General features: G+C 36.4%; 1 protein-coding gene and 1 long non-coding RNA gene across 3 annotated transcripts in view; both read left to right on the forward strand.

Moving 5' to 3' along the window:
- Nucleotides 1–1,574: 1,574 nt before the first annotated feature.
- LOC145212216 (ras GTPase-activating protein 1-like) lies at nucleotides 1,575–23,537 on the forward strand. The gene is made up of 22 exons (XM_080080258.1): nucleotides 1,575–1,691; nucleotides 2,276–2,427; nucleotides 2,988–3,140; nucleotides 3,491–3,590; nucleotides 3,926–4,038; nucleotides 4,441–4,541; nucleotides 5,012–5,113; nucleotides 5,739–5,889; nucleotides 6,296–6,507; nucleotides 11,276–11,447; nucleotides 11,699–11,783; nucleotides 13,037–13,114; nucleotides 14,071–14,228; nucleotides 14,538–14,669; nucleotides 15,195–15,327; nucleotides 15,739–15,846; nucleotides 16,648–16,842; nucleotides 18,296–18,504; nucleotides 19,042–19,165; nucleotides 19,641–19,766; nucleotides 20,139–20,258; nucleotides 20,755–23,537. The coding sequence occupies exons 1-22, from the start codon at nucleotides 1,635–1,637 to the stop codon at nucleotides 20,839–20,841; spliced, it is 2,868 nt and encodes a 955-aa protein (XP_079936384.1). The 5' UTR covers nucleotides 1,575–1,634; the 3' UTR covers nucleotides 20,842–23,537.
- Nucleotides 23,538–25,134: 1,597 nt separating this feature from the next.
- The window catches only part of LOC145215580 (uncharacterized), a 51,966-nt gene continuing 50,608 nt past the window's right edge, over nucleotides 25,135–26,492 (forward strand). For both annotated transcript variants that reach the window (XR_013857326.1, XR_013857327.1), the window contains exons 1-2: nucleotides 25,135–25,227; nucleotides 25,308–25,363. This is a non-coding gene — a long non-coding RNA (uncharacterized LOC145215580). The remainder of the gene's footprint in view (nucleotides 25,228–25,307; nucleotides 25,364–26,492) is intronic.

Here is a 26,492-nt window from a genome sequence, read left to right on the forward strand (position 1 = left end):
AATTAAGAGTAAACTATTAGGCATGTATGTAAACACAAAGTGCATGTAGCGAAAAATTATCAAACAAAAAGTGGAGACAAAACGCCTGGAAAAATAGCCTTTATAAGTGTCGGAAATCGATGCCGAAAAGCCGAATTTGGTTGAATAAACACTCCCGAAGCTTCAATCCTTCGTTGGTCACTTCGATTGCCATGCAGTAGCCTAGGCTACTTTCTCTCAGTCTATTTAACTCGAAAAACAGGCGATAGCTAACTGCAGCTGTTAATTAACTCACTTAATTCGAATGTTTTGAGATGTTGTTTTGTCCCAGTTCTAAACATGGAACACAACATCACACGGCCTAATTTTTCCGTCGTCATGTTGTGCGTTGGCTCAATCTAGCGGCAATGAATTTTAAGCGCAGTTGTCCAAACTTTTTGTGAAGTTAAACTCCTATTAGCTATTCTTCTAATAAGCAAATCTAAACAAATTATAAGCACTTAGTTCAAATTCCTTTGAGGTCTTTTTTACAAATCTATTTTGGCAAAAATATTTTGCTTATTTTTTTATGTTTCCGGTCGTTGCGAGTTGCTTTTTTTCTTTTTCTTTCACTTCGAGAGAACTTGGCTCATTCACAATTTTACAATTTGTCCGTGTCGATTTTTTTTGGGAAAAATGTTTGCTTACAAACAAATTGATTTTATGCGAGAAAGGGTAGTGCAGACATGTCAGTTTTACACCTTTATGATTTTGTTTGTATTATTTAGAACAAAAGTTGTAAAGAAACATGTTTCGTGCAAATATAGAATGTTTAAAGAGAAAAAAAACGTGCTAAAGAAGAGGCTGTAAAAATGCATGCACTATTTTATGTAATGATAAAAATATAGATTTACAGAACTCTTGTATTGTTGCTGCCATCAAAATGTGGTTTATTTTTTTGAGTTGTAAAGTGAATTCTACAATTTATAGACTTAGCAACTTGTCAAAGCTTTAATAGGACATTTAAATACACACATTTAAATTTCAAATGTTGAATTATGCAAAGTTTAAATTTACTTGATTTTAAGAAAAAATAGCAGCTTGAAGTAGGAAATGGTACTACATTTCAGTGATTTTACCTTGCACTACAGTTGTTGCATTGATGTTTATAGTTAATTTTTTCGTGTTGCTGTCGCATATTTTGTAATTTGTGATTTTTCTAGCATGATCAGGATTTATTTTTATGATACCAGTTAGTATTTAGAGCTGTCAGCAGGGTATTGACTTTCCTTTTTTCTTTTTTCAGTTTACAAATTAGGATTTTAGGTTAATGTGTGGTTGGTTCATGTTTTGTCATTTGTGATATTATTCACTACATATGTTTTAACCTAGTTTTAAACTCATGGTTATCTTTCTACCACCACAATCTTCGATTGCTGAAGTAAATAGACAATATTATAGCTTTTTTAGTAGCCCTCAACAATGCTTACTCTTGATGCTTGTTGCTGACTATAACAAACAAAATTGAATACTTAACAATAAAATTGAAACATGTTTGCATTCAAGTTTGTTTTATTTACCCTTTTTCATCGTTTTGGGCAAGGGGATTTTTGTTTCATTGTCACTTTTTTCAAGCAGAAATGTTTTTGGTACTAAACATGAACTGAAATGTAAAAATGAATCCGTATGACGAAGTACCAAGATTGGATGTGATGCCTGGGTCATATCATCAGGTACAAAATGCTGTATATATATTTTATTGTTGGCAATTCATTAAAAACAACTGTACCTAAAACTAATTTGTAACAAAAAATTGCTGCCTAAATTTTTTTCTCATTTTACTTAATACGTTTTATTTTTTAAAGATTGTGTAGTTTTGTTTGATTGAAATATTTGTCTTGCAAAAAAATGCCAGTTGTGAAAAAACTATTTACATAATTTACATGCAGTTAGTTGGTCTGATGATTTTTAAAAAGTTGCATTCAATCTAGTGTGTGGAGGTTATCGATTTAGTGTGTCGTTACGCACAACTTCCTGTTGTGAAGTTTTAGAATCGAGCAATTTCCTCTGTATTTATACACTAACTGCTTTCAGTTCCCGACTTATTCAAAATAATTGATCATGTTACTGTGTTAGAAACTTTGTGTGGCAGCTAAATAGGGTGAATTATGAATGTATATTAGGCCAATACAAAACATGAACCTAAAATTGTAACATTTGTACCAATAAGTTGATTGTTTTTTTATGTTTTTTTCGTGTTTGTTCAAATACATTTTTTCCATAATATGATTTATTAAAAATGGCTTTTTTATTTCAGCAATATCAGGGCAATGTTTCACAGTTTGATGATCCATCATATGAACACACATATGAGCATGATATTCATGAGGATGAACTTGTTGCCATGATGGGGGGTGATCATGAGTACTCACTAGATGGAGAATATCTAGACACGCCTCCTCAACAATGGTAATTAGTCTGTGACGAGGCTCAATTATGATTTAATAATTGCCAGCAAGACTTCCTTGCCAGCTGGCATTCTCATTTCAATTTCAAAAAGTTTGATGTTTTGAACATTAGTTACTAATTTTGGAAATCAGAGCCAAAAAGTTGATGTTTCGACATAAAGTGTGATTTGTAAATATGCCATGTTTCCTTATGCTTTGCGAATAGCTTTAAGCCATTTTTTGCAACATACAACTTAAATTTATGCCCCCAAAATATGTGTTTTGGGATTGTTAAGATTTCAAAACATGTTTCAAAAACAATATACAAGTATAAACTCTCTCAATCCAAACACAAATCAAAACATATTGTTTTTATATGTGCACTTTATACAAACAAATAAACTTTAGGAAAAGTTGTTGTTTTATACTGGTGCTGTTTTGGTTACGACGTTTTAAATATTTCCTATTTTAACTAGCAAGTGTTTGATTGGCAAATTATAAAATTTCGAGCATTTGTTTGATTTAAAGGCAACATGTGGAGCAAAAAACATAGTAACAAACACATTTTTCTCACCACTATAGCTGGTATCATGGTCGCTTGGATCGCCGGATAGCTGAGGAAAGGTTGAGTGAAACTGGATTACCCGGCTGTTATCTTGTCCGTGAAAGTGAAAGAAAATCGGGATCATATGTTTTGTCATTCTTCAGCGAAAAATGTGGACCAACCCATTTCAGGTAAATATACTTACCAAATTGCACTGTTTAGCAAACAATATGCCAATTTTGTAGTTGCTGGACATACACTGTATTGTCTTCTCAACATATTTTTGCTAAAACTTTTAGTGTAGACAGATTAGTCTGTGTATTTCCTATTACAATCCACTGCAGATTGTTTTTGCCCAAAAACCAGTCCTGAACAGGAAATAAGTTACAATATAAAATGACAAAAAATAAAAATAAATACAAAATGTTCACATTCAATTTAAATAAAACAAGCTATTATTCATCTGTGCACTGCAAATCTATTTTTTCATTAAAATAAACTTTTTGTTTTAACCACTTAAATTTAGTACATTTTTTGCCAGAATAATATCAGTTTGTGGTGACTTCTACATCGGTGGACGACAGTTTGATTCCCTGGAAAATCTGGTTTCTTACTACACATATCGGTCGTGTTTATTGGAGGTAACAATACTTTACTGCTTACATGGTTTCGATTACTCACTACCCTTTTACTATGAGTTACAGCTATTTATAACCCCCTTGAAAGGATGTGGTATCACACCAAATGTTTTATTACTTGCAAAATGTGTTAAAATATTTAAGTAACAAAACCCATTCATGACAACTTTTTCACATTTTCAAAAATTGCTACACAGTATGCAACCTATTTTTTTACTTTTCCCCCAGCATTCAGTGTTTTATGTGGGCGTAAAAGTTACTTTATGTTGTAAGTGTAACAGAGTTTATCACATGTTTCTATGATAGAAAATTGAAACAGCTTAATATTTATTTCTCAGGGTGAAGTCCTTGTCGATCCTGTTCCTCCTCCTGAACCGGTGGACGACAGGAGAAGAGTTCAAGCGATTCTTCCTTATCAGAAAATACCTGATGCGGATAATGATGAATTGTCGTAAGTTAAGTTTCTTGGTGTTTTGATTTAATCAGACATGTCCTATGTATGAGGTCCATGCGATGTAGATATTGTTGATTTTGTTGCTTAGTAATGTATTTAAACAGATTTTATTAGGACTGTATATTGTAATGCTGCTTACACTGCTCTCTAAGTATTGCATTGGGATACATACTGAAAATGCGTGAATCTCAACCCTGGCACTGAACCCAACATTTCCTGTCATTGGTTTCACTAAAATAACCCTGAACTGGTAAATAAACACATATTATCACACACTTCCTCTTTCATTGTATACATACTGGTGGTAATTTAGGATATTGCTGGTGCAGTTTTGTAACACTCTTATTTTGTTTCCTCACATCACAGTGTACAATTTTATGATTTTATTGTGTCTTGCAGGTTCGAGAAGGATGATATTTTTATTGTCCACAACGAGATGGAGGGAGAATGGATGTGGGTCACTTCACTTCGAACCAATGAAAGTGGTTGCCTCTTTAAAGGTTTGTAAAAAAGTCCCTTAGCATCTGTTATGGAAATTTCACTAATGTGTGGAACCTGTTAAGTGTAAAAATGTTCTCAGTATGATTAAAGAAACTATTTTTGTTCTGACTCCTACACAAATAATCTATTATCATGTTTATCATGTTGATGGTATACAGCAGTGGTTCTCAAACTTGGGTTTCGGGGCCTCATGCGGCTCCCAACTACTTATTTTGCGGCTCGCACCAGACCTCAGAAAACCACCAAACATTGCTATTTTAGCTTTCAAAGTCATCTTCTTTAGTGATTTTCTAAATGTTTCGTTTTTTTCCGGCTCCCTACACACTTAAAAAATAACATTTGGCCCCGACAATAAAAAAGTTTGAGAACCACTGGTATACAGCATAAACATTTCAGATTTAAGAGAAATAGTTCACCCTATTTGCTTACTTTTTAGACTCCACTGTTATTGTATATTTTGCAAATTCAGGTCTTGTCCGGGAAGTCGGCCATAATGTGGATCCACATGAAGGGAAGGAATGGTTTCATGCAAATATAAGCAAGGACCAAGCTTACAGTCTGCTATCTGCTGGTGAGCTTTAACCTTTGTTGCTGGGTTCCCTGTCCCTGCTTCTTGACCTTTTGTGCTTACACAAAGATTAAGCCTAAATTATTAGTTGTGGTGACCCATTTTTTTTCATACAACTCTTTTTGAAATAGAAGTTATGCAAAGTCACAGAACTATTTTTCAATCAGCAACTTCTCACTGCAAGAATTTGTAAAACAGAACTGGCAAATGAATATGCAATAAAGTACAGTACTTAGTTTTCAATTAGCTATGTGAACTACTGTAATTGGCCTAACGAAATGATACAGTGGCCCTGGGGTTAGGAAGCACAAACCTAAACATATGGTAGATTAGTATCAAGTTATTGATAAGACAGCGTTTGATGTTGCATTCTTACATAGAGATCATAACAAAAAAGGCACCATTATTCGTGTATCATAAGCATATTTTCATAGTTTAATGAATATTGTACATTGAAACTATGGTATTGATCAACCTAATTGCTTTACACAAGCATATACTGTGATTCAAACGACAAAGTTTTGGGCTGCAGTAGTTTAAGTCCATTAATATAATCACCTGATTATTCCACATACCTAGGCATTGTTATTATAAAACTTCAGAAAAAATTAATTCTTTTTTTCCTTAGTCAATCGACCTGGAAGTTTTCTGATTCGTGAAAGTGATTCGACACCCGGAGATTATGTTCTATATTTCTACAGTGGAATTAATATCCAACGATTTAAAATCCACAGAAAGAATTACAGCAAGTTCGACATGGGTGGAAGATCATATGAAAGGTGGGAATAAATAAGCAAGGTTTAAACCAAAATTATTTCTGCAATTTTATAACTCAACTTTTTTTGCAAAACAGCAAAGTGTGAATATTTGCAGGGATACGAAAGTCTTGTGCATTTTAAATTTGAGATAAACAATGGAAACAGAACTACTGGAAACAAACTAAATAAATTTGCCGAAATATTAATTTTTTTACCTAGCATTGTGTTTAATAGTGTTTAAGCAGTTAAATGCAACAAGCCTAGACTACTTAAATCTATTTTGGTTGATAGTTTGTATCTAGAAACATATGTTTGGTTGCCTTAATTTTTAAGACTGCTGGTTTTTAGTACTTTGAATTTCTTCAACTTTTCCACTGGGTATTTTTTTAACATTTCCAACTTTTGTGTGATGCCACTTTTTCTGTAGTATTGATGACATAGTAGAGCACTACAAACAAGAACAGATCATTGAAGGCCAGACCCTAACATGTGCCGTGCCAAAATCTATGGACATAAGTCGGCAATGCCAAGTTGATATTTATGAGACGTTGAATCGTGCCACTGCCTCTGACCAATTTGGATCGCGAGCTATTATAAACGAACCTGGTGTTTTGAAAAAGGGTCTCCTGTCTATTAAAGGTAAGATTCTAAAGATAGTTCGATTTTATCAATGGATATTCATCTTGTTCATAAATACTTGATGCATGTCCTTTGAAAATAGCTTATATGATTTGCTAAGATGATATGTCAACCTGTGCCTTGCCATATGGGAATGCTTGGGAGACCAGCTTGATTTGATATAACGCCTGTCCTGGCGTACTATAATTATGGGTCCCCTTCCTTGAAGGGGACACATCTTGATTTTACTCGATTTCTTTTTTTTTTTTTTCTTTTTTTTTCTTTTTTTTTTTTTTCTTCCCTGAAGTTTGTCCACCCCATTTTGCCCTGAAATGTTTGATGGATTTGGATGAAACTTTCACAGATGGTAGATATGGTTATGTAGATGTGCCATTTGTTTTGTTTGACTCGATAGCCCCAGTGTTTACCCCACTAGCCCCCTAAAATGGGTAAATTTTGAACAATGTCCGAATTGGATGAAATTTGGACAGTTTGTTCATTGGGCCATTTTAGGGCATCGTTTGTTGTGTTTTAACCTGTAGCCCCAATATTTATCCCACTAGCCCCCTAAAATGGGTGATTTTTTAAACAATGTCCGAATTGGATGAAATTTGGACAGTTTGTTCATTGTGCCATTTTAGGGCATCGTTTGTTGTGTTTTAACCTGTAGCCCCAATATTTACCCCACTAGCCCCCTAAAATGGGTGATTTTTTAAACAATGTCCGAATTGGATGAAATTCGGACAGTTTGTTCATTGGGCCATTTTAGGGCATCGTTTGTTGTGTTTTAACCTGTAGCCCCAATATTTACCCCACTAGCCCCCTAAAATGGGTGATTTTTTAAACAATGTCCGAATTAGATGAAATTCGGACAGTTTGTTCATTGGGCCATTTTAGGGCATCGTTTGTTGTGTTTTAACCTGTAGCCCCAATATTTACCCCACTAGCCCCCTAAAATGGGTGATTTTTTAAACAATGTCCGAATTGGATGAAATTTGGACAGTTTGTTCATTGTGCCATTTTAGGGCATCGTTTGTTGTGTTTTACCCTGTAGCCCCAATATTTACCCCACTAGCCCCCTAAAATGGGTGATTTTTTAAACAATGTCCGAATTGGATGAAATTCGGACAGTTTGTTCATTGGGCCATTTTAGGGCATCGTTTGTTGTGTTTTACCCTGTAGCCCCAATATTTACCCCACTAGCCCCCTAAAATGGGTGATTTTTTAAACAATGTCCGAATTAGATGAAATTCGGACAGTTTGTTCATTGGGCCATTTTAGGGCATCGTTTGTTGTGTTTTAACCTGTAGCCCCAATATTTACCCCACTAGCCCCCTAAAATGGGTGATTTTTTAAACAATGTCCGAATTAGATGAAATTCGGACAGTTTGTTCATTGGGCCATTTTAGGGCATCGTTTGTTGTGTTTTACCCTGTAGCCCCAATATTTACCCCACTAGCCCCCTAAAATGGGTGATTTTTTAAACAATGTCCGAATTGGATGAAATTCGGACAGTTTGTTCATTGGGCCATTTTAGGGCATCGTTTGTTGTGTTTTAACCTGTAGCCCCAATATTTACCCCACTAGCCCCCTAAAATGGGTGATTTTTTAAACAATGTCCGAATTGGATGAAATTTGGACAGTTTGTTCATTGTGCCATTTTAGGGCATCGTTTGTTGTGTTTTACCCTGTAGCCCCAATATTTACCCCACTAGCCCCCTAAAATGGGTGATTTTTTAAACAATGTCCGAATTTCATGAAATTCGGACAGTTTGTTCATTGGGCCATTTTAGGGCATCGTTTGTTGTGTTTTACCCTGTAGCCCCAATATTTACCCCACTAGCCCCCTAAAATGGGTGATTTTTTAAACAATGTCCGATTTGAATACAATTTGGACAGTTTTTTCATTATGCTATTTTAGGGCATCGATTATTGTGTTTCACCATGTAGCCCAATATTTACTGCTTAAGCCACCTATTGTTTATAAAACGTCCTATTTGGATGAATTTTTGATAGTTTTTTGAATTTGGCATTTGTAGCTGTCGAATATTGTGTTTCACCCTGCAGCCCTAATATTTACCCTACCAACCCCCCAAAATGGGTGAATTAATCAACAATACATTTTGACAGTTTGTATAATATGCCGTTTTGAGATGTCAGTGTTTTATGCTATTTAGGCACACAAACTTATAACAATGTCTCAATTGCATGAGATTTGGACAGTTTGTAATTTACATAACTTCTTTTTTTAAGTAACACTACCAATTACTGTGTTTGACTTTATAGCAACGTTTCTTATGGTTGTCTGTTTACAACTTTGCGGTTTTGGGGACCCATGAGTTTCTGCCTGCAGAAACAAATCAAGATTATAAAAAATGTTGGCTAATATGGGACCCAATAAAAATAAATATAGAGAATATATTACAGTTTGCAGAATAGATTGTAGTGTATATGCTATGGTAAAATGTGCTAAGCCACCCTTCTAGTTTAATATGATTTGGTGATGTTTTTTTTTAAAAAATATCTTTGCAGCATGTGTTGTATGTGTACATATGGTATAGGCCAGTGGTTCCCAACCGGGGAGGAATTTTATGAGTTCAAGGGAGAAATTTCATAAAAACTGTAAAAATTATTATGGGTCCCCTTCCCTGAAGGGGACACATTTTGATTTTACTCGATTTGTTTGTTTGTTTTTTCTTTTTTTTTCTTTTTTTTTCTTTTCTTCCCTCAAGTTTGTCCACCCCACTTTGCCAAGAAATGTTTGATGGATTTGGATGAAATTTTCACAGATGGTAGATATGGTTATGTAGATGTGCCATTTGTTTTGTTTGACTCGATAGCCCCAGTGTTTACCCCACTAGCCCCCTAAAATGGGTGATTTTTTAAACAATGTCCGAATTGGATGAAATTTGGACAGTTTGTTCATTGTGCCATTTTAGGGCATCGTTTGTTGTGTTTTACCCTGTAGCCCCAATATTTACCCCACTAGCCCCCTAAAATGGGTGATTTTTTAAACAATGTCTGATTTGGATGAAATTCGGACAGTTTGTTCATTGTGCTATTTTAGGGCATCGTTTGTTGTGTTTTACCCTGTAGCCCCAATATTTACCCCACTAGCCCCCTAAAATGGGTAATTTTTTAAACAATGTCTGATTTGGATGAAATTTGGACAGTTTGTTCATTGTTCCATTTTAGGGTGTCGATTATTGTGTTTCACCATGTAGCCAAATATTTACTACTTAAAGCCACCTATGGTTTATAAAACGTCCGATTTGGATGAATTTTTGATAGTTTTTTGAATTTGGCATTTGTAGCTGTAAAATATTGTGTTCCACCCTGCAGCCCTAATATTTACCCTACCAACCCCCCAAAATGGGTGAATTAATCAACAATACATTTTGACAGTTTGTATAATATGCCATTTTGAGATGTCAGTGTTTTATGCTATTTAGGCACACAAACTTATAACAATGTCTCAATTGCATGAGATTTGGACAGTTTGTACTTTACATAACTTGTTTTGAAGTAACACTACCAATCACTGTGTTTGACTTTATAGCACCGTTTCTTATGGTTGTCTGTTTACAACTTTGCGGTTTTGGGGACCCATGAGTTTCTGCCTGCAGAAACAAATCAAGATTATAAAAATGTTGGCTAATATGGGACCCAAAATAAATAAATATAGAGAATATATTACAGTTTGCAGAATAGGTTGTAGTGTATATGCTATAGTAAAATGTGCTAAGCCACCCTTCTAGTTTTATAAGGCTAATTATAAGGTATATTTCAAATTGCTATAATTTTTTGTGTTATATTTGTTTTTGGTCTGATGGGCAAAGGGAGGAATGTAACCAAAAAGGTTGGGAACCACTGGTTTAGGCAGTAATTTTATGGGTATGTGCTTTGCTATATGTCTGCATTTAGCCATGCTTGGTATATTTTACCTTAAACTAACATTTAAACATATCAGCAGAATGAAATGCAGGAAACATTTTGTTAGTTGAGCTTGTGCATTGTTTTTTTTTAATTCTAGTGCATTTGGACTTTCATTGAACTAAGTTTCAGCAACTGGAGTATAATTGTGAATCTAAACTATTTTTATGTGTGGTCTATATCTACCAGCACAATTGAAATACTTAGCTTTAATAAAACCACCACCATTGCCGGGTTAAGCTTATTCACAAACTCAAACTTCCTGCTAAGTAGGGAATAAATTGCACCATGCTGCGTCGCTGTGTGACTCACGCTCGTCTCATGATGTTTGAAGTCTGTATGCTGGACGTTAGTGTAAAACACACACGTAGATATCAACATGTGCCTCGTGTTGCAATATTCTGGATAATTTTTCATGGCATTCTTTAACATTTATTCAAAGATTTTATTACCTAGACAATTTCAGGTTAACCAAAGAAGAGTATGAGAAAAACTAAAACTATAATATTTCTCCTTGCTCCTAAATCGTAGTATGCCAGGCCCAATGGCGTCATAGCGAATCAAAGCGGTCTCCCAAACATTCCCATATGACAAGGCACAGTCTACTAGAAAAATCTAATCTGAGATGGGCTAAAAAATCTTGCTGATGCACTATAGGGCTGACCCCAGTAGAAATGTTTATCATCTTAACCCTTGCACCTAAATTTGTACAATCCAGCAAAAGGTTATTATGTAAAGCAATAAAATGATTGACATGGCTAAGTTAAGCAATCTTTTCCACAGTATGTCAAAGTCATAACAATTTAGAGAATAGGAAATGTTGTTGAATGAATGATGGCTATTTTATTTTGTCCAGGGATGGGCAAAAAGGGCCACGAAACAAAGAAATGGAAGCTTCTGTTCTTTGCTTTCCATGGTGAAAAACAACATCTGTATTATTTCGAACATGCAAAGAAAACCAAACCCAAGGGCTTAATCGATCTAAGTTATGGTGCTGTTTACCCTGTTGATGACTCCTACTTCGGCAGGTTGGTTGTTTTTGTTTTAATTATGTTGACGGTGACAGGTTGTTTATTACTTTGTGTGAAAAGTTAACTAAAAAAATACTATGTTAAAAATACATGTTTAGACGATTTATCGATTATTAAAAAGTACCAAAAAAATTGTTGAAAAGCTATTTTTCATGATGGGCCTACTTTTATTTGAGGCTTTTTTGATAGTAAATTCTGTTCAAACTGTTTACGAATAACTCCAAAATGTTTATGATTTTTTTGTGCAGACCTCATTGCTTTCAAGTTGTGGTTCGAGCTTTAAATGAAGTGACAGCCTCGTACTTTAGTGCTGAGTCAGCAGATCATGCTCAGGTGAATGTTATTTTGATGATAATATTTTGGTGATAGAAGTGAACAGTGTCATACAACTTTACCTGACTGCAGAAGGCGAAGTTTTTTGAAAGCAAATTCAGCACAAACAAACAACACATCCATATTATATTTGAAGCCATACAAAATCCACATAAAATCTGCAAAACCATAAAAAATCTGTTGTTGAAGATGTAACAAGATTGATTTATTGGTATTTCAATAAAAAAAACACTTTCAAAGATACAAAAAAGGCAAATTAATATTTAAATAAGATTATATTTGTCTACAAGTTAAACTTGTAAAGCAGTGTTTCTTAACCTTTTTCCTTGCTGCACCCCTTTCAAATCACCGACCAATTTCTGCACCCTCCCTGGGTTTTTGTGTGTATATTGAATAGACCTAACCAACCTTAATGATTCAGCATCCCCACACCCCCTAGGAACAGTTCTCGCACCCCTTGGGGCTGCTTGCACTCCTGGTTAAGAACCCCTGTTGTAAAGCATAAAAAGGTTGTTTCTTTGTAATCATGTTTATCTCCAAAACGTGGTCATGGATCAAAAAGTTAATTCTCCAGTTCTACCCTGTTAGACTTTCCTAGCATGAATGGATTTGTTTCAGTTAGTGAAAGATTCAGTGCTTTAAACCATTGCGGTGTCCGTCTTACATCGTCATTCAACTCGGGCAGAATACAGGAAGTTGTTTGAAAACCACAGACAAAGTGGAGCTCCTTACTGTGCACAAAATGTTACATGTGTTGATATTTACAACTTTTCAATAAATCATGTTTGTTTAATGTTGGGGGAAAATTATTTGTTTTAAACTTTAAATATAGCTGTCAATTTCCACGATTTGCACACAAATTTGCAAAAAGGAACTTTTGTTGAAAACGTTTGTGGAATAACTTTATGTTATGGGACACAAAGAAATGTGTTTGGTTTTATGTTTAAATAATTGTGTACAAACATAATTTCTTATTTTCGGTATCCACAGTGATTGGTGTGGGAGCATTTTATTGAACCACTTTTTTTTACATTTTTTTTGCACACTCTACATTAATGTTTGACATATATTGAGGAAAAATTAGCTGTCAGAAATCTGAAATAGGATTGTATTCTTGTATGAAAGTCTGTAGATTCTAAACCGTTTCATTTGGCGCAATTGTTTTTTTTTTGGTTATAATTGTTATGTTTCAACAATTTGCTTTGTTATCCAACAATCGATCATTGTTGTAATTGTTATTTTTCTATTTACAGGAATGGATGCGACTTTTACGGGCTCATTGCGCAAAACCGAACCGCCAACCGATACCAAAACAGAACAACGCGAGACAGGTGATGCGAGGCAATAAATATTGATTTTCAATCACTTTTAATGCGGTGTTTTACCGGAAATAGGTTTAAATCGATCGCAATGACAGATGCTAGCTGCCTTGTTGACAAAACAATAAAATATACGTTCCTTGTTGTCTTGTTTATGGAATGTTGACTTATTAATAAAATCTGGTAGTATTAAGAGACATTACAAATTAGGAGGTGAATACATCCAGTAAACACCAGAACAAAAAAAAAACATTTTTACCTGTTCATTAGCAACACCTTGCTTTGTGTTATTCACTGGCAGTTACAAGTCTAGGGAGTTTTGGGGGCGCATCTAAAATACGCAGGATCGCGTGGTGCATTGTTAACAACGCTTGGCGCACCTTTATAACACTTGGTGTACCTTGTTAGTGATATTATGGTGCACGTGATCCAAGTGATCCGAGTGATCCAAGTGATCCAAGTGATCCAAGTGATCCAAGTGATCCAAGTGATCCAAGCGATCCAAGCGATCCAAGCGATCCGAGTGATCCGAGTGATCCAAGCGATCCTGTATATTTTAGATGCACCGGAGTTTGGTGTTTTTTCCATTTTCTTCTTTATCTCCCACTGTAACACATTTTGATTTACTGACGATGCCTACCAAAGCGGAATGAAATCAGTTTGTTAAACTATAAAACACAGCTGGCTGATTTAGGTTTTTACTTGTACATAGGAACAATAGTATAGAGTTTAAATGAATCTCTTGGGATATTGGGGTTTGTAATAGATAAAATATAAGCTTAGTTACCTTCCCATAATAAGCACATTTTATTTATCCAAAACACTTAATTTTTCGCAACAAAAAGTATTATGTAATAATACTACAGCAGTTGTTTTTGCGCTCCATTAACACATATGTCTCTAAAAGTAAGAACCGCTAATTTAACGACAAAACGTTACATAACCCTGATTTAATTTGTGCAACGCAGGTTCGAAGTCTGCAAGTAACGATTGAATCCGCGAATAAACTTGTGAGCAGGACACAATGCCGACCATATTGCACTCTGTCACTCAATGCCGTCCACGTGGGAAGAACGAAAGTAAAGGAAGGATTAAAACCGGTCTGGTCGGAAGAATTCCTCTTTGAGTAAGATATTTTGATATTTTAATCACTGGTATAAACAGTAGTTTGATAAAGGTATGGCATAAAGCCAATAAATGATAAGCTGCAGAGCACAGTCTGTGCTGTATGCCCAGTTGTGGCATCGCACAGACTGGGCGAGGCGTGGGTTTTTCCTCTGTTACTCCCAACAAACTGGAGTGCCGTTGAATGGCTGCACTAGCAAATATGTCCCATCTCTCGTCACCAGCTGCACTCATGAGACAGTATAGGTCGAAACAGTGTGCACTGTCTGCAGCTAAAGATTAACTAAGGTTTACTATATTTATATTCCAGTGACATACCCCCTGATGTGGATTCATTCACAGTTGGAATCCACAACGCATCAAAGAGATCGAAGCATTCAAGTCTCGGTGAAACGGTCGTTCACTTCAGCAAACTCAACTCAGGGAAGATTGTTGATACTTGGTACGTGTTACACGTGTATTACACGATATGAGGTCGTTTCTGTGTATCTGACAAACTTTCGCCAGATGTGTATTAGTGATTAGCCATGACTTCATCAGTGTGGGCCTACTGTACTTATATTAACGACTTTTCTCAAAATTTCACACTGAAAAGTACCATCTGTTTTAAAAAATAATTGGGTTTCTGATCCTATAACTCATTTTATAAATTTTCTTTATGTTTAAGCCAGTGTCTTTATTTTGATTCATTTTAATGTCCAATTACGCCTTGCCATATGGTCAATGCTTGGTGACCGGCTGATTCGGTATAACACTTTCGATAAGGCCTGGTGTACTAAGATTTTTCCAATTAAATGATAAGTTTATAAATAGCGTATAAAACGGTGGGGAAACTCGGCTTCTTGGTTTCGATTAAAAAACTGCTTTAAACACCCAAAAGGGAAAATATTATCTCTCAGTTATGTTAATGTTTTTTAATTATAATCAAGAAATTTTGTATGATACCTCATTCCTAATTTCTATCCAGGTACAACCTGATCCCATTGTCGACTGGCAGCATTTCCTCCCAACCTTCCACATCATGTGGTTCTGTGAGGGTCAGAGCGAGATATTGTAACGAACTCATAATGCCAGCAGACGAGTACAAGCTGCTGAAAGAGGTAAATGCTTTATAAATATTTCTCTGTAAACCAAGAATCCTTCGAATATATCAGATACCCGACCATAAAAACTCAAAAAATATATTATTTTGAACTAATTGGATTAGGTGTGCAATTAGAAATGGAATTCTCTTGTGTGCAAATTGATTCTTTTTCTGAAAAATGTCAATTTTGTTATGCAAGTTGAATGCCCGATTGGTCCAATGTAACTGAAGCTTTATTACATATTACAACCTAACTTATACATTGCATTTTGTGTATATTCTGTTGTGCGCAAATGGATTCTTTTCCCGAAAAATAAACGCATTGGTTTTCTCGAATGTGGGTCACATTAGGTGACTAAACCTATTTTAACAACCTGACAGCTACATTACATGCGTTGTGATTTTATGCAAATTAACTTCCTTGCAGTTGGTGACGTCAGACATGAAGGTGATTATTGCGTTGTCGCAAGTTTGTGGACAGGATCGAACGAAGCTGGCTTCCGACCTGCTCAAGACTTTTCAGCAGCAGAAAAAGGTGAAGCCAAGATGCAAAATATCACCTGACGTTATTCATTCGTCGAATTGCAAGCAAGCCCAAAACTTAGGCCTAAACCCGACTTGAAAAAAACAAAACACAAATTAGGAATTAGGAACAAAGGTTAGGTTTACCACGGTAAAATTACGTCACAAACGTGGCCAAAGTGTGAAGTCAGGCCCGAATAAAGCCATTTTTATTTAAAACTAAGCCGAACCCGAGTCTGGCCTTACTTGCAACTCTGTGTGCAAGTACCTGTTCGCGACAAATATTTGGATGACGTAAAACGAGCGTGCTCTGTATTTTTAACATATAGCTAGCAGTGGGGTTGGTTTGCAGAAGAACCTGCTTGAAGGCACTTGAAACAGTTCTTTGTTGGAATGTGGTGGTCTATCTTACTGCGCGAACCTAAAAATGTTAAACATGCAACCAGTTCTAAAGTTGACTGCACAAAACTGGATAAGAAACACGCTTTAACCATGCGTGTGCTACTGTTGACTACAAAAAGCTAGGTAAAAAACGCTATGTGTAACCAGTGCTAAACTTGCCAGCACAAAATCGGGTATGTGGATACAAACGGGTGTAACTGATGTGGCCCTTTATATCACTGATGATGGCATGAGCATTTGCCGAAACGTTTTAACAATAAAGCATGCCACTTGTGGCGTTATTTTCATCATTAAACTTATGAATAGATCCGCATATAGAATTGCAAAATCACTTATGACACGCACAGTTTCTGAACGGACCCTATTTTACCGTTCACTGTATTTCAAAATAAAATTTCTCGCTTGTTGAAAGGAACTTGAACTTATGCGGATTTTGAACGAGCGCGAAATTTTCGCCAAAGATTCGGAACCGGGTACATTATTCCGAGCCACAACTCTCGCTTCAACGTTGATGGAACAATACATGAGATCGCGATGTTCTAGTTTCATTTCACTCGCCCTGAAGGAAGTTGTCAAGCAGATCGTCGAAAGTTCACAGTCTTGTGAGGTAACATATGGTATTGTGACGCACAATTCTATCCATTGTAAAGTGTACTGCATAAAAATAGAAGTATGAAAAACTATATTTCTTAGGAAAGCATTTTTAAAAACTATAAGCTGCTTACTATATAAGCTATTGCTGCCAGGCATGATATCAAGTTTGTAGAGCTCTTCTGGCAATTGTATGTTTATAGCGACGTTTCGACGTCCTATACAGGTCGTCTTCATCAGGGTAAATAACACTGAATGCGTGTAGTACAGTGCACGATTAACAAAGGAAAAAAGAATGTTGTTGCGTATAAACATACATTTGCCAGAAGAGCTCTACAAACTTGAAGCTGCTTACTACTTCAAATATTCCACTTAGACCATTGGTTCTTAACCTTTTTGGTGTGGTTTCCCACTAAAGTCAATCACCAACCTCGAATTTCCCCCTCTGTTATTTTTATAAACATGTTTTGTGCCCTTCGTTAACAAAAAAAAATATTCTTTAAATGAAATACATTTGTGGAGCGCTTTGGTCTGGATCCTAAAGGTATACTACAATCTTATTTAGTTTAAATATTGCTTCTGTGAGAGATTAAACTTTTTGGAATACTGAAGAGTCTGCTATGCTTGCATTAGCATTTATTGCATCACAATCAACAAAGGAAAGACTTTTATTCGGGCACAACAGCGAAGTCATTGATACTTTTAGTCTTGTCTGTGATGTAACAAACGGCCTTTGGATTTGTATGTGTCTTGTAAACCTTAGTGAAATCAATCTTACGTGTTGTTGCAGAAAATTTTTAGTAATGTAGCTTTCAACGGTTAATTCAAAGCCGGTTTCGACCATCGAGCCCGAGTTTGCTCTTTTCAAGCTTACATAATTTCCCTCCGAAAACCTTAAATTTCCCACCTGTTTAGAACCACTGACTTAGACAAAGGTACTCCATGATGCTGTTGACAATGCGTTAGGAAAACGATAAACTTGAGAAAATGTTACCATTATGACTTTTTATATCCTACATGACATTTTAGTTCACTCTCTTTGATATGATTTCAAAGATCAACCAGTTCTGGCAAAACTAGATTTACTGTAAAACAATTTCTACTTGCTTCGTTTGTTGAAACTCTTTTAAATGTATCTGGTTTGCTGGTTTAGACTGTATGTGTCAGTTGACAGTTGACACCAACCAAGTGAAATCGCCATGACAGGAATCAGTCTGTTTATCATTTCATATCTTTATTTCCTTCCTGTTCAGTACGGTCGTGTTATTTGGCGAAATCAGTATCAACAGTACCAATAAAAAATACACAAGACTGATTTAAATGCGCTGTAAGTTTCAGCTGCGATACTTGTGCTTCAAGGTGGTGATCGACACATCTAGGTTAATTTGTCAAATATTCAAAAAATACTCGAAAACAACTAAACAGAGCGGCAGACGACCGTCTTCATTAATCAAGTATTTTATTTCCAGCTCAACCCAGCCAAACTTGAACCTGGAGAGGAGAAGGATTTGGAAATTCACAAGGAAACCCTGCTATCGTATTTACGTTGTGTGCTGGCAGCAATCCTTGTCAGTCAATCCATATTTCCCAAGGAACTTCGTATTTTGTTCGGACATTTACAACACTGTGTGGCGCACAGGTGGCCCAATGACCCGTCAGTAAAAGTGCGAGTTGTAAGGTTCGTTTATAACATCTCTGCATGTCTTGGTTTGTTACTTGACTGTTAACATTTAAAATGTCTTGGTCTTATACTAGGTTCTGTTACATGCTAGTTCGAATAACTGTGGCATATTAGTACAAAAGTATTACGCTTTTTTCGGCCACTTCTCAGGTTCTTATGTTACTTTGCTTTGTTTTAGTGCTGTAGTGGGAATCACTCAATACTATGCCGCATTTTAATGTGGCATGCAGTACCTACACCTACTACTTTGGTTGATGAAATTTTGACCAATTTGTCTATTGATTTCAAATAAAAAGTTAAGCAGCTAGACGTGTACGTCTCTTAGGCTTGCAACATAAATCATGTTTCTTTCAAAACCAAACTATTAATAAAAAGTTTTTATGCAGTTGGTTATAAGAAATTATAATTAGGTCAAGTCTCGTAATACAAGGTACTTGCGATTCGAGTAACTGACCGGAAGCTTGGTTGTGACGTAATAGGTAATATATTGTGTGATAACAAACCCTATTGTGACATTTCTTCCATTATTTTCAGTGGTTTTATGTTTCTGCGTCTCATCTGCCCTGCCATCATCAACCCGAAGATGTTTAACATGGTTTCCGAAACTCCATCACCAACCGCTGCCAGAAGTTTGCTGCTTGTTGCAAAGTCGATTCAAGTGAGTTGGGTAGCAAAGTGAACTCGATTAACATATGGGCGATGTAAAAATAATTGGGTTTGTAGAGAAAATACTTACATCACCAGTACGTATGCAATCACACAGCGACTCAACATCACAATTTAATTCCGGATGAAACACTATTGCGAAAAACTTAGCCTTATTTTTTGTCGTGTTTTGCTGCACCAATCCTGCTTTGAACGACAACTTTCGCAACGAGGAAAATGCCTAATTTACTTTACAAAAACAAATAAATGAAATATGTTTCCACCGAATTATGCAGAAAAACTTGCTTTTTCACCGACATTTTTCCACTTTTAGCAACTGTGCGGTTACAAACGATTATAACTGCTTATTTTATCCAATAATATTACAAGTTCAATAAGCCCTTTGAAGTCATTGTTTTCACTGAAAATGTTTTCATGCCCCAGCGTTTAGGAACCGTTGAGTTGAAGCACTATTATTTTCTCTGTAGAATCTTGCCAATCTTGTTGAGTTCGGAGCCAAGGAAATTTACATGGAGGGAATCAATCAGTTCATCATCGAGAATAAGAAGAAAATCGTTGATTTCATCGAAGAATTGGGAAACCGAGATATTAAGGTGAACATTTAAAACTGATTACATCGATAAGCTGCAGACAGTTCGCACTGTTTCGACCCGTAAGATCTCATCAGTGCAGCTGGTGGCGAGAGATTGCCCGTATTGGCAAGTGTAGCCTCTTACGACACTCCAGTTTGTTGGGAGTGACAGGACAAAAAGACATGCCTCACCAATTTTGTTTATGCCACAACTGGGCATAAAGCACAGAAACTGGCCCACAATGTATCCTGTATCGAACAGTAATGTGTAGCCATCTTACGGCACTCCAATTTGTTGGGAGTAACAGGCTCATCACGTCGGATTTTTACTGTTAAAACCTATAACCCGTGTAGTTTAAATATTTTGCCCTTTCTTACGCCCTCTTGTGCCCAGATTCACGGACTTCCGGTTGACAGATTCGGTTCCAAGATGGACACGTCACGTGATCTGGCGTCACTGTTCCAGATTTGTAAAGAACATTTACCGGAACTACAGACGCTCTCCAACAAAGAGGTAGAATATGAATTTGAACTTAAGATTTTCCTAATCCGGTTAGACTTTGTGTTGGTGAATTGTTTAATGTAGGTTGCACGTTGTTGTATTTTAACTGACAACAGCAATTGTGATAATGTTTGAAATAAATTAATTATTTTGACAGCGAAGATTTTTATCAAATTAATTTTGAAAGTTACTAAAAACGAAATTGCCAGTTATGTAGAATTAAATGTCTTTTTTTTTCTTCTGCATCACTGGCAATTTTGTTTTTATTGCTACTTTTTTGGTCCGTGTCTTGTGTACCTAAAAATTCATGTCATCAGTACCAGAGTAACAAAGAACACGTAAGTGATGTCAATGAAACCAAAAGTCCCTAGCGGAACCGACGGTACCGAACGGACTTGAAGTGGTGCTCAATATATTTTGGAACTCGGTCTTATCTGCGTTTAAGTTCCTTAACGCCATACAAGGAAGTCGTTTTAACCTCTTGTAACCCTGCTTTTGACATCCGCAGGCGTCACTGAAGAGGTTGCTCGGGGTCATTGAACTTTTAAGCAAGCAGCAGGCGAGTTACCAACAACGATTGCGCCAGGAGAGGTGATCCACCGTGTGGTACTTTCCCTGTACCGTCACTCAAGTTCACCACACACCATGAGTAGACTCCGAACAGGGAGTAGCGAGTACTACTCCGCACCCGAGTACTCGGGGGTTCGATTATTCTGTTCTGTAATCGGTTGTAGTACATGAATTGTCACCTCAAAGCTGGTTTCCGAACGAGCTTTGTGCTTTAAAGTATGGCGCAATGTATAACCCAATGCCCATTTGATGTTTTTGAAATTTACTCAAACCGAGTCCACAATGTTATGTAAAAGCCCAACCTCCATTTTATCCAAGTTATTTAAACAGTTTTGAACGGTTAATTTAAAAAAAATGACATGGTTATTTGCACGCAGATCGTTTGGAAACCCGCTTTAGGCGCGCATGTTTGTTTAAAAACAATCGCTTTTCTATTTTTCTTTGTTAAAGCTGTAGGTAATATGTTGGTCTGGTTCCATGTCTTGCAGTTTGCGTTTACTCTTGCCATTTCCGGGTTTAAAGTATTATCCAGTAGAGATTTCAAGTTACACATTTTGCTCCTACACACGCTGAGCTGCTCTGCTACGCTAGTTGTGAGCAAACCAAAGTTGTAAGTGAGGCCGGGCGTTTGTGTTTTAACAAACCGGGCTTGAATGAGGCCCAACTCCAGATCACTCTGTATCACTTTAGTCGCATTTTCACCTTTCACTTTTGGGCCTCACTCGGACTTGTTTTTGTGAAAATTTTTGGGCCAATTTCATGCCCGCTTACAACTCTAAAGCAAACAACCGAATAGTTCTGCACTGCTGCAGCTGCATTGACCTTTAAATCGGTGGTTTCCCTACCTGTGGTTTCCCGACCCCCGATCCAAAAGGCCTGTTAATTAAATGTTTAAAGTTTCTAAAGGAAAGTTCATGCAAACTGTGCGAAAGGGTTAGTGGCCCTAAAATGTATATAAAATGCCATTGCTACCAAAAGGTTTGGGGACGACTGCTTCAAATTTGAAGCCTGATTACAACATTTGATTTGAATTGAAAGTTAAAAAAATAACTTTGGAAATTTGAAATCAAGCACGCAGTATAATCATGTTTACATCCAGTAATCAAAAGTGATCATTGTCAAATCGTGTAAGTCATTAGTTTCAAAACGCCATTTTGTCCGCCAAATTCTTCAACCGTGTTTTATTTACTGGTATTTCAAGCCACGAGAGGTCGCTGTACCGTCATATTCACAGAAATAACTCCCAATCAATGAACGTTGTTTTGCTTTCCAACATCCACGTTGTGGTCAAGTACTTTCTCATTTCGCCTCTGTATTTAGTTCTGTAATTTATTCCTGGTGTTTTATCGTCCATCCCCCCTCGTGTCACGTGACCAATACGTCATTGTCAAGGACCGAATCGCTGATTGGGGGAATCCCCATCCGTACTACCAATTATTTGCATTCGCTGCTTTTTTGCCAACTGGAAAAATCATTGTGAAAAAACTGGCATCAGATTAAATCATTCGTTTTGCTGAATAACGCGCTTTTTATGTCACATTGTTGCGCCGAACACTCATTGGTTTTAGATTAAAGCGGAACGAACTGAAAACACTCTCTGAAAACCAAACTGATCTGCCCTATACTATTTTCCACAGAAATCTGTTTGCTTTGAGCGCTAACTTGCTTTCAATGTGCTTTACTTTCAAATTATGTCTACTGGTAAAATAGAGTTCTAGTTCTATATGGAATTTAAAGTAAAAAGCCCAAATTTTTATTTCTTCGTCTGCTGCCAAAAAAACAACACATTTCTTTTGTCTTTATGGGGCAAAAAATCCTAAGGTGTTTTCTGAAAAATTCTTTCGCAGATTTCCCGCGCTGTGAAATCCGAATTATCATCGACACGCTTCAATGCTTTTCACGCTAGTGACGCCCGAATCACGTGACCCGCCTTTTCGCGCTCGAGCTGTACAATTATTTTTCCACAAGGTGGAGCAGTTTCTTCACCCTGTCGCGCCGCCCCCCTTTGTTGCACGTACTCGCCCCCCCTAAATATTTCCGCAGCATAAAAATTCAAACACAGACTGTGTCGCATTTTATCGTGTCTCTTTTTTTCTACCTATTATTATTATTGTTGTGTTGTTGTTTTTCGTCTGCCGCCGCAATTTTTCTGTATCTATCAGCCCGCTAGACGGCGCCCATGCGCTAATGACGTACTGTATCACTTGTGACGTTGTGTTCAATATTGATTGCAGGTATTTCAAACTGACCAACACCATATCATTACCGGTCTCATTTTGGTTATTAGAACATTAAAACGCTTTTTTTTTCAATTAAAGGGTTTACCACCAAATCGGTTATAACTTGAACCCAAATGATAGAGCTGGTGAGATTTTGTTTCCAACAGCCAAGTGATGTGCAAAAACGGGGAACTGTTTTAACTGGTGTTGTTTAGCAGTGTTTGAAAAAAAAATCTGCAAGATTGGTTGAACTTGAATTTGAACCCAAACAACAAGCGTTTCAACCAATTCATTATTTCCATTCCTGTTTGTATTCAGTTTCTGCATCATTGTTCTCATACACAACTTTTCTTTTATCAATTCCAGCCATTTCTACCTGCAACTTCCGAACTTTCTCGTTATTGCAAAATATCGCTATTACGTCACTGATGGCACTTTATGATGTCATAATGCCGATATCTCACTCTGCAGTAGTCTCCGAATACAAGATTACGTCATTGGTCTTTCTTGTGTATTGTTTTTAAAACAAGTCAAGTTTTTAGATTGAAAAAAAAATTTTAGGCAGCAGGTTACTTAAGGTTTTGCTTAGTAATTTCTGACGATTTTTTTTCTGTGTAGGTATGTGTTTCTTAACATTTGTTTTGTTGTTACCACCGAGAACAAAGAAATGAATTGTTTGTACATACTTATGAAAATAACTGAAATTACCAACCATAACGTCGCGAAACTAAAGATGGTGTAATTATTTCCTTTTTACCCCATTTAAATAACCTCTTTGTAAGGCAATTAACAACAACGTAAGTTCTGGATAGTGTTAGTCAACAGGAGTAAACATTTAACTTCGAAAACATTCAAATGTTGTGTTTAGTTTTTTTTGGTTTTGCATTGTCAAAAAGCACTCTGTGCTCTATAGCAGGGGTCGGCAACCTTTTTTGCACTGTGGACCGGTTTTGAAACTAAAATTTTATTGCAGACCGGTCTTCAAAAACTACAAATATATAGCTATAAAAATGCTTAAATTAGTTTATCATGCCCGGGATACATGGGCAAAATGTTTTATAGCATTTAACCTGAAAAATTATACGGCCCGGTAACGAACTCCTCGCGGACCGGCGGTTGCCGACCACTGCTCTATAGTACCAGCTTATAGCTGGATAAATAATAATCAGGTGAATTAGGCAGGTCAATAATAATAAGGGAGGTACCCCAGCGTTTTAGTGGTGTCCAAGTGTTTAAATATACGTACCAAGTCGGATTTTTTTCAGTTGACGTTTCTTCGCCTTCTACTTAATGCAAAACAGTACAACAGGTTTTTTTAACTTTTAGGTCTGCAGCGCATATGCTATCTTTGTATCTCCCCCAACGAGCAACAGACCCCACTGTATAGGTCACCAAAGCATACGATTCAACTGAAAGGCTCAATTTGGCCCTACATAGCAGCAAAATGTGTGGCACAAACTGATTTTCATCCATATATGTATGAAGTGTTGTAATGGTCGCTGCAACAGTCTCAAATACATTTCTTTTAATAAAAATAACCGGACATTTCAAATTTTACTTTTTATTTTTCCCCTGTTTAAAAAATATATGTTTTAAAACCTGCAAGTCACGTGATCAATGACGGTTGTTTTGGTCCAATTTTTTTATGTAAGCTTGTCAGAGGTAACAGGTGTAGACTGTTTACTGACTGAAGACGTTGTGGTTCATATCTATAAAGACACAACAACAAGGTAACTGTTATGTCCAGTAATAGTTTGAAACAACAAATAGTAAATTGGCGATGAAGTGTAATGATTTGCAGTTAAAAGTTTGCAAGTTGTGTTTGAAATATTTGAACACTAAGTACTTAATGTTTATTTGTGGATGCTCTGTATTAAGTTAGTACAAACATAGTTGCTGCAACCAATTTTACCTCACCGAAAAACAAAATTACACGTTAAGTTCAGAATCTTGTAATGTAGAAAACCGCTGAAGCAAGCAGCGTTTTCTGCCCCAAGCATGATTGTAGATTTGTTCTTGCGCTTGTCGCGTTTTGCGCACTTTACCGATTTTAAGTTGCTCCATCTAGTATTGTTGCACTTTATTTTAGAGGGAACGTTTAATTCTGATGTTATAAAATTGGATGATAATAGTTCGTTTCTTTCTCAAACAATGGCTCTTTGTTGAAAGGAATAAAAGCTTCAGTTTTAAAGGTATTGTGTAACTTAAACTGCTGTTGTTTGCGTCATATTTGTATGTGTATGTTTATTAATATTATTTGTGTTAAAACCAGGAATGAAAAAAGAGCAAGCATGGTCTTAAAGGATGCTGGCGGAAATGAAAAGCGAAGTAGGTTGTGCATGGTTTTTACAAAGTAGTCCAATCTAGTCAGTTTCCAGATTTTCGCCAATTAGTAAAACCTCGTTGATGGGATTGTAGGTCACATGCTAAGTAAATTTCGCTTAAAAATGTTTAGTTTCAGCCTAATTTTACTGTATAACGTAAAAGATTGCCGAAAAGTGGCAAAACATTAAAATCGGCTGCAGACTAAACAGCAGCTAGAAAAGCATTGAGCTCGGGCCATTGTTGTCAAAGCAGTTTGGCAAACAAAATTTTACTGCAAGTGCGTTATTTTTTAAGTTGTCGGATAATGGCGTTAGGCAACTGATGATAGTTTCGAAAAATAGCAATGTAGTTTAGGCGGATTTTGGCGCTTTTAACATACAAAATACTTAACGAAACGGAAAACGCCGGGCAACTTAAGAAATGGTGTCTGCGGGTATGAACATTTAATCACAGGTTCAGAGTTGCGCTTTGCCTACAACTTATCTGCTTTTAGGGAGAACAGTTGGTTTGTTTATTAAGCAATTATCAGTGATAATATTTGACGTTATATCGGTCTTCGTTTTTGTTTTAGTCTGCTAATTAGCGACATATGCTATAAAACAAAAACCTGCCTCGTTGAATCATAAACAATACTGCCAAGGTAGTGGTGTATAAAGAATACATCGTTCAGACGTTTCGACAATCTCTGTTGTCATCATCAGTGCATGTTTTCAATCAAGCTGTAGAACACGGTATATAAAGCACTAAGGGAAAAATGGGCCTCGTTTAAATGCAACATCCTCGTTCACATCTTAAAATTATATGTTTTTCACTCTGACCATCAGCTAGCGCAAGAGAGCTATGTTTGGTTAAACGACTTGCTTATTGCGAATTTCCTGAGATAATTCTGTACTCAGTATTTATAGTTTCGAGAAACTGTTTGATTTCCCTTAACTTACTTGTATATATCAATTGTATGTAAGAAGCCAGGGTAATTTGCATTGTGGAAGGCGCCCAACTGGGAAAGATTTGTTCCCTAACAGTTGTCTAAAAGTTTAGAGGTGTTGTACGCGCACTTGCAATTTAATGTGAATACTCTGTTCGGCAAGTAGTTCATTGCTCCTAAAAACTCTTGTTCCAGTTTTTTTTTACG

This window comes from Phallusia mammillata, chromosome 2 (assembly GCF_965637545.1).
Source record: "Phallusia mammillata chromosome 2, kaPhaMamm4.hap1.1, whole genome shotgun sequence".
Lineage (NCBI taxonomy): Eukaryota > Metazoa > Chordata > Ascidiacea > Phlebobranchia > Ascidiidae > Phallusia > Phallusia mammillata.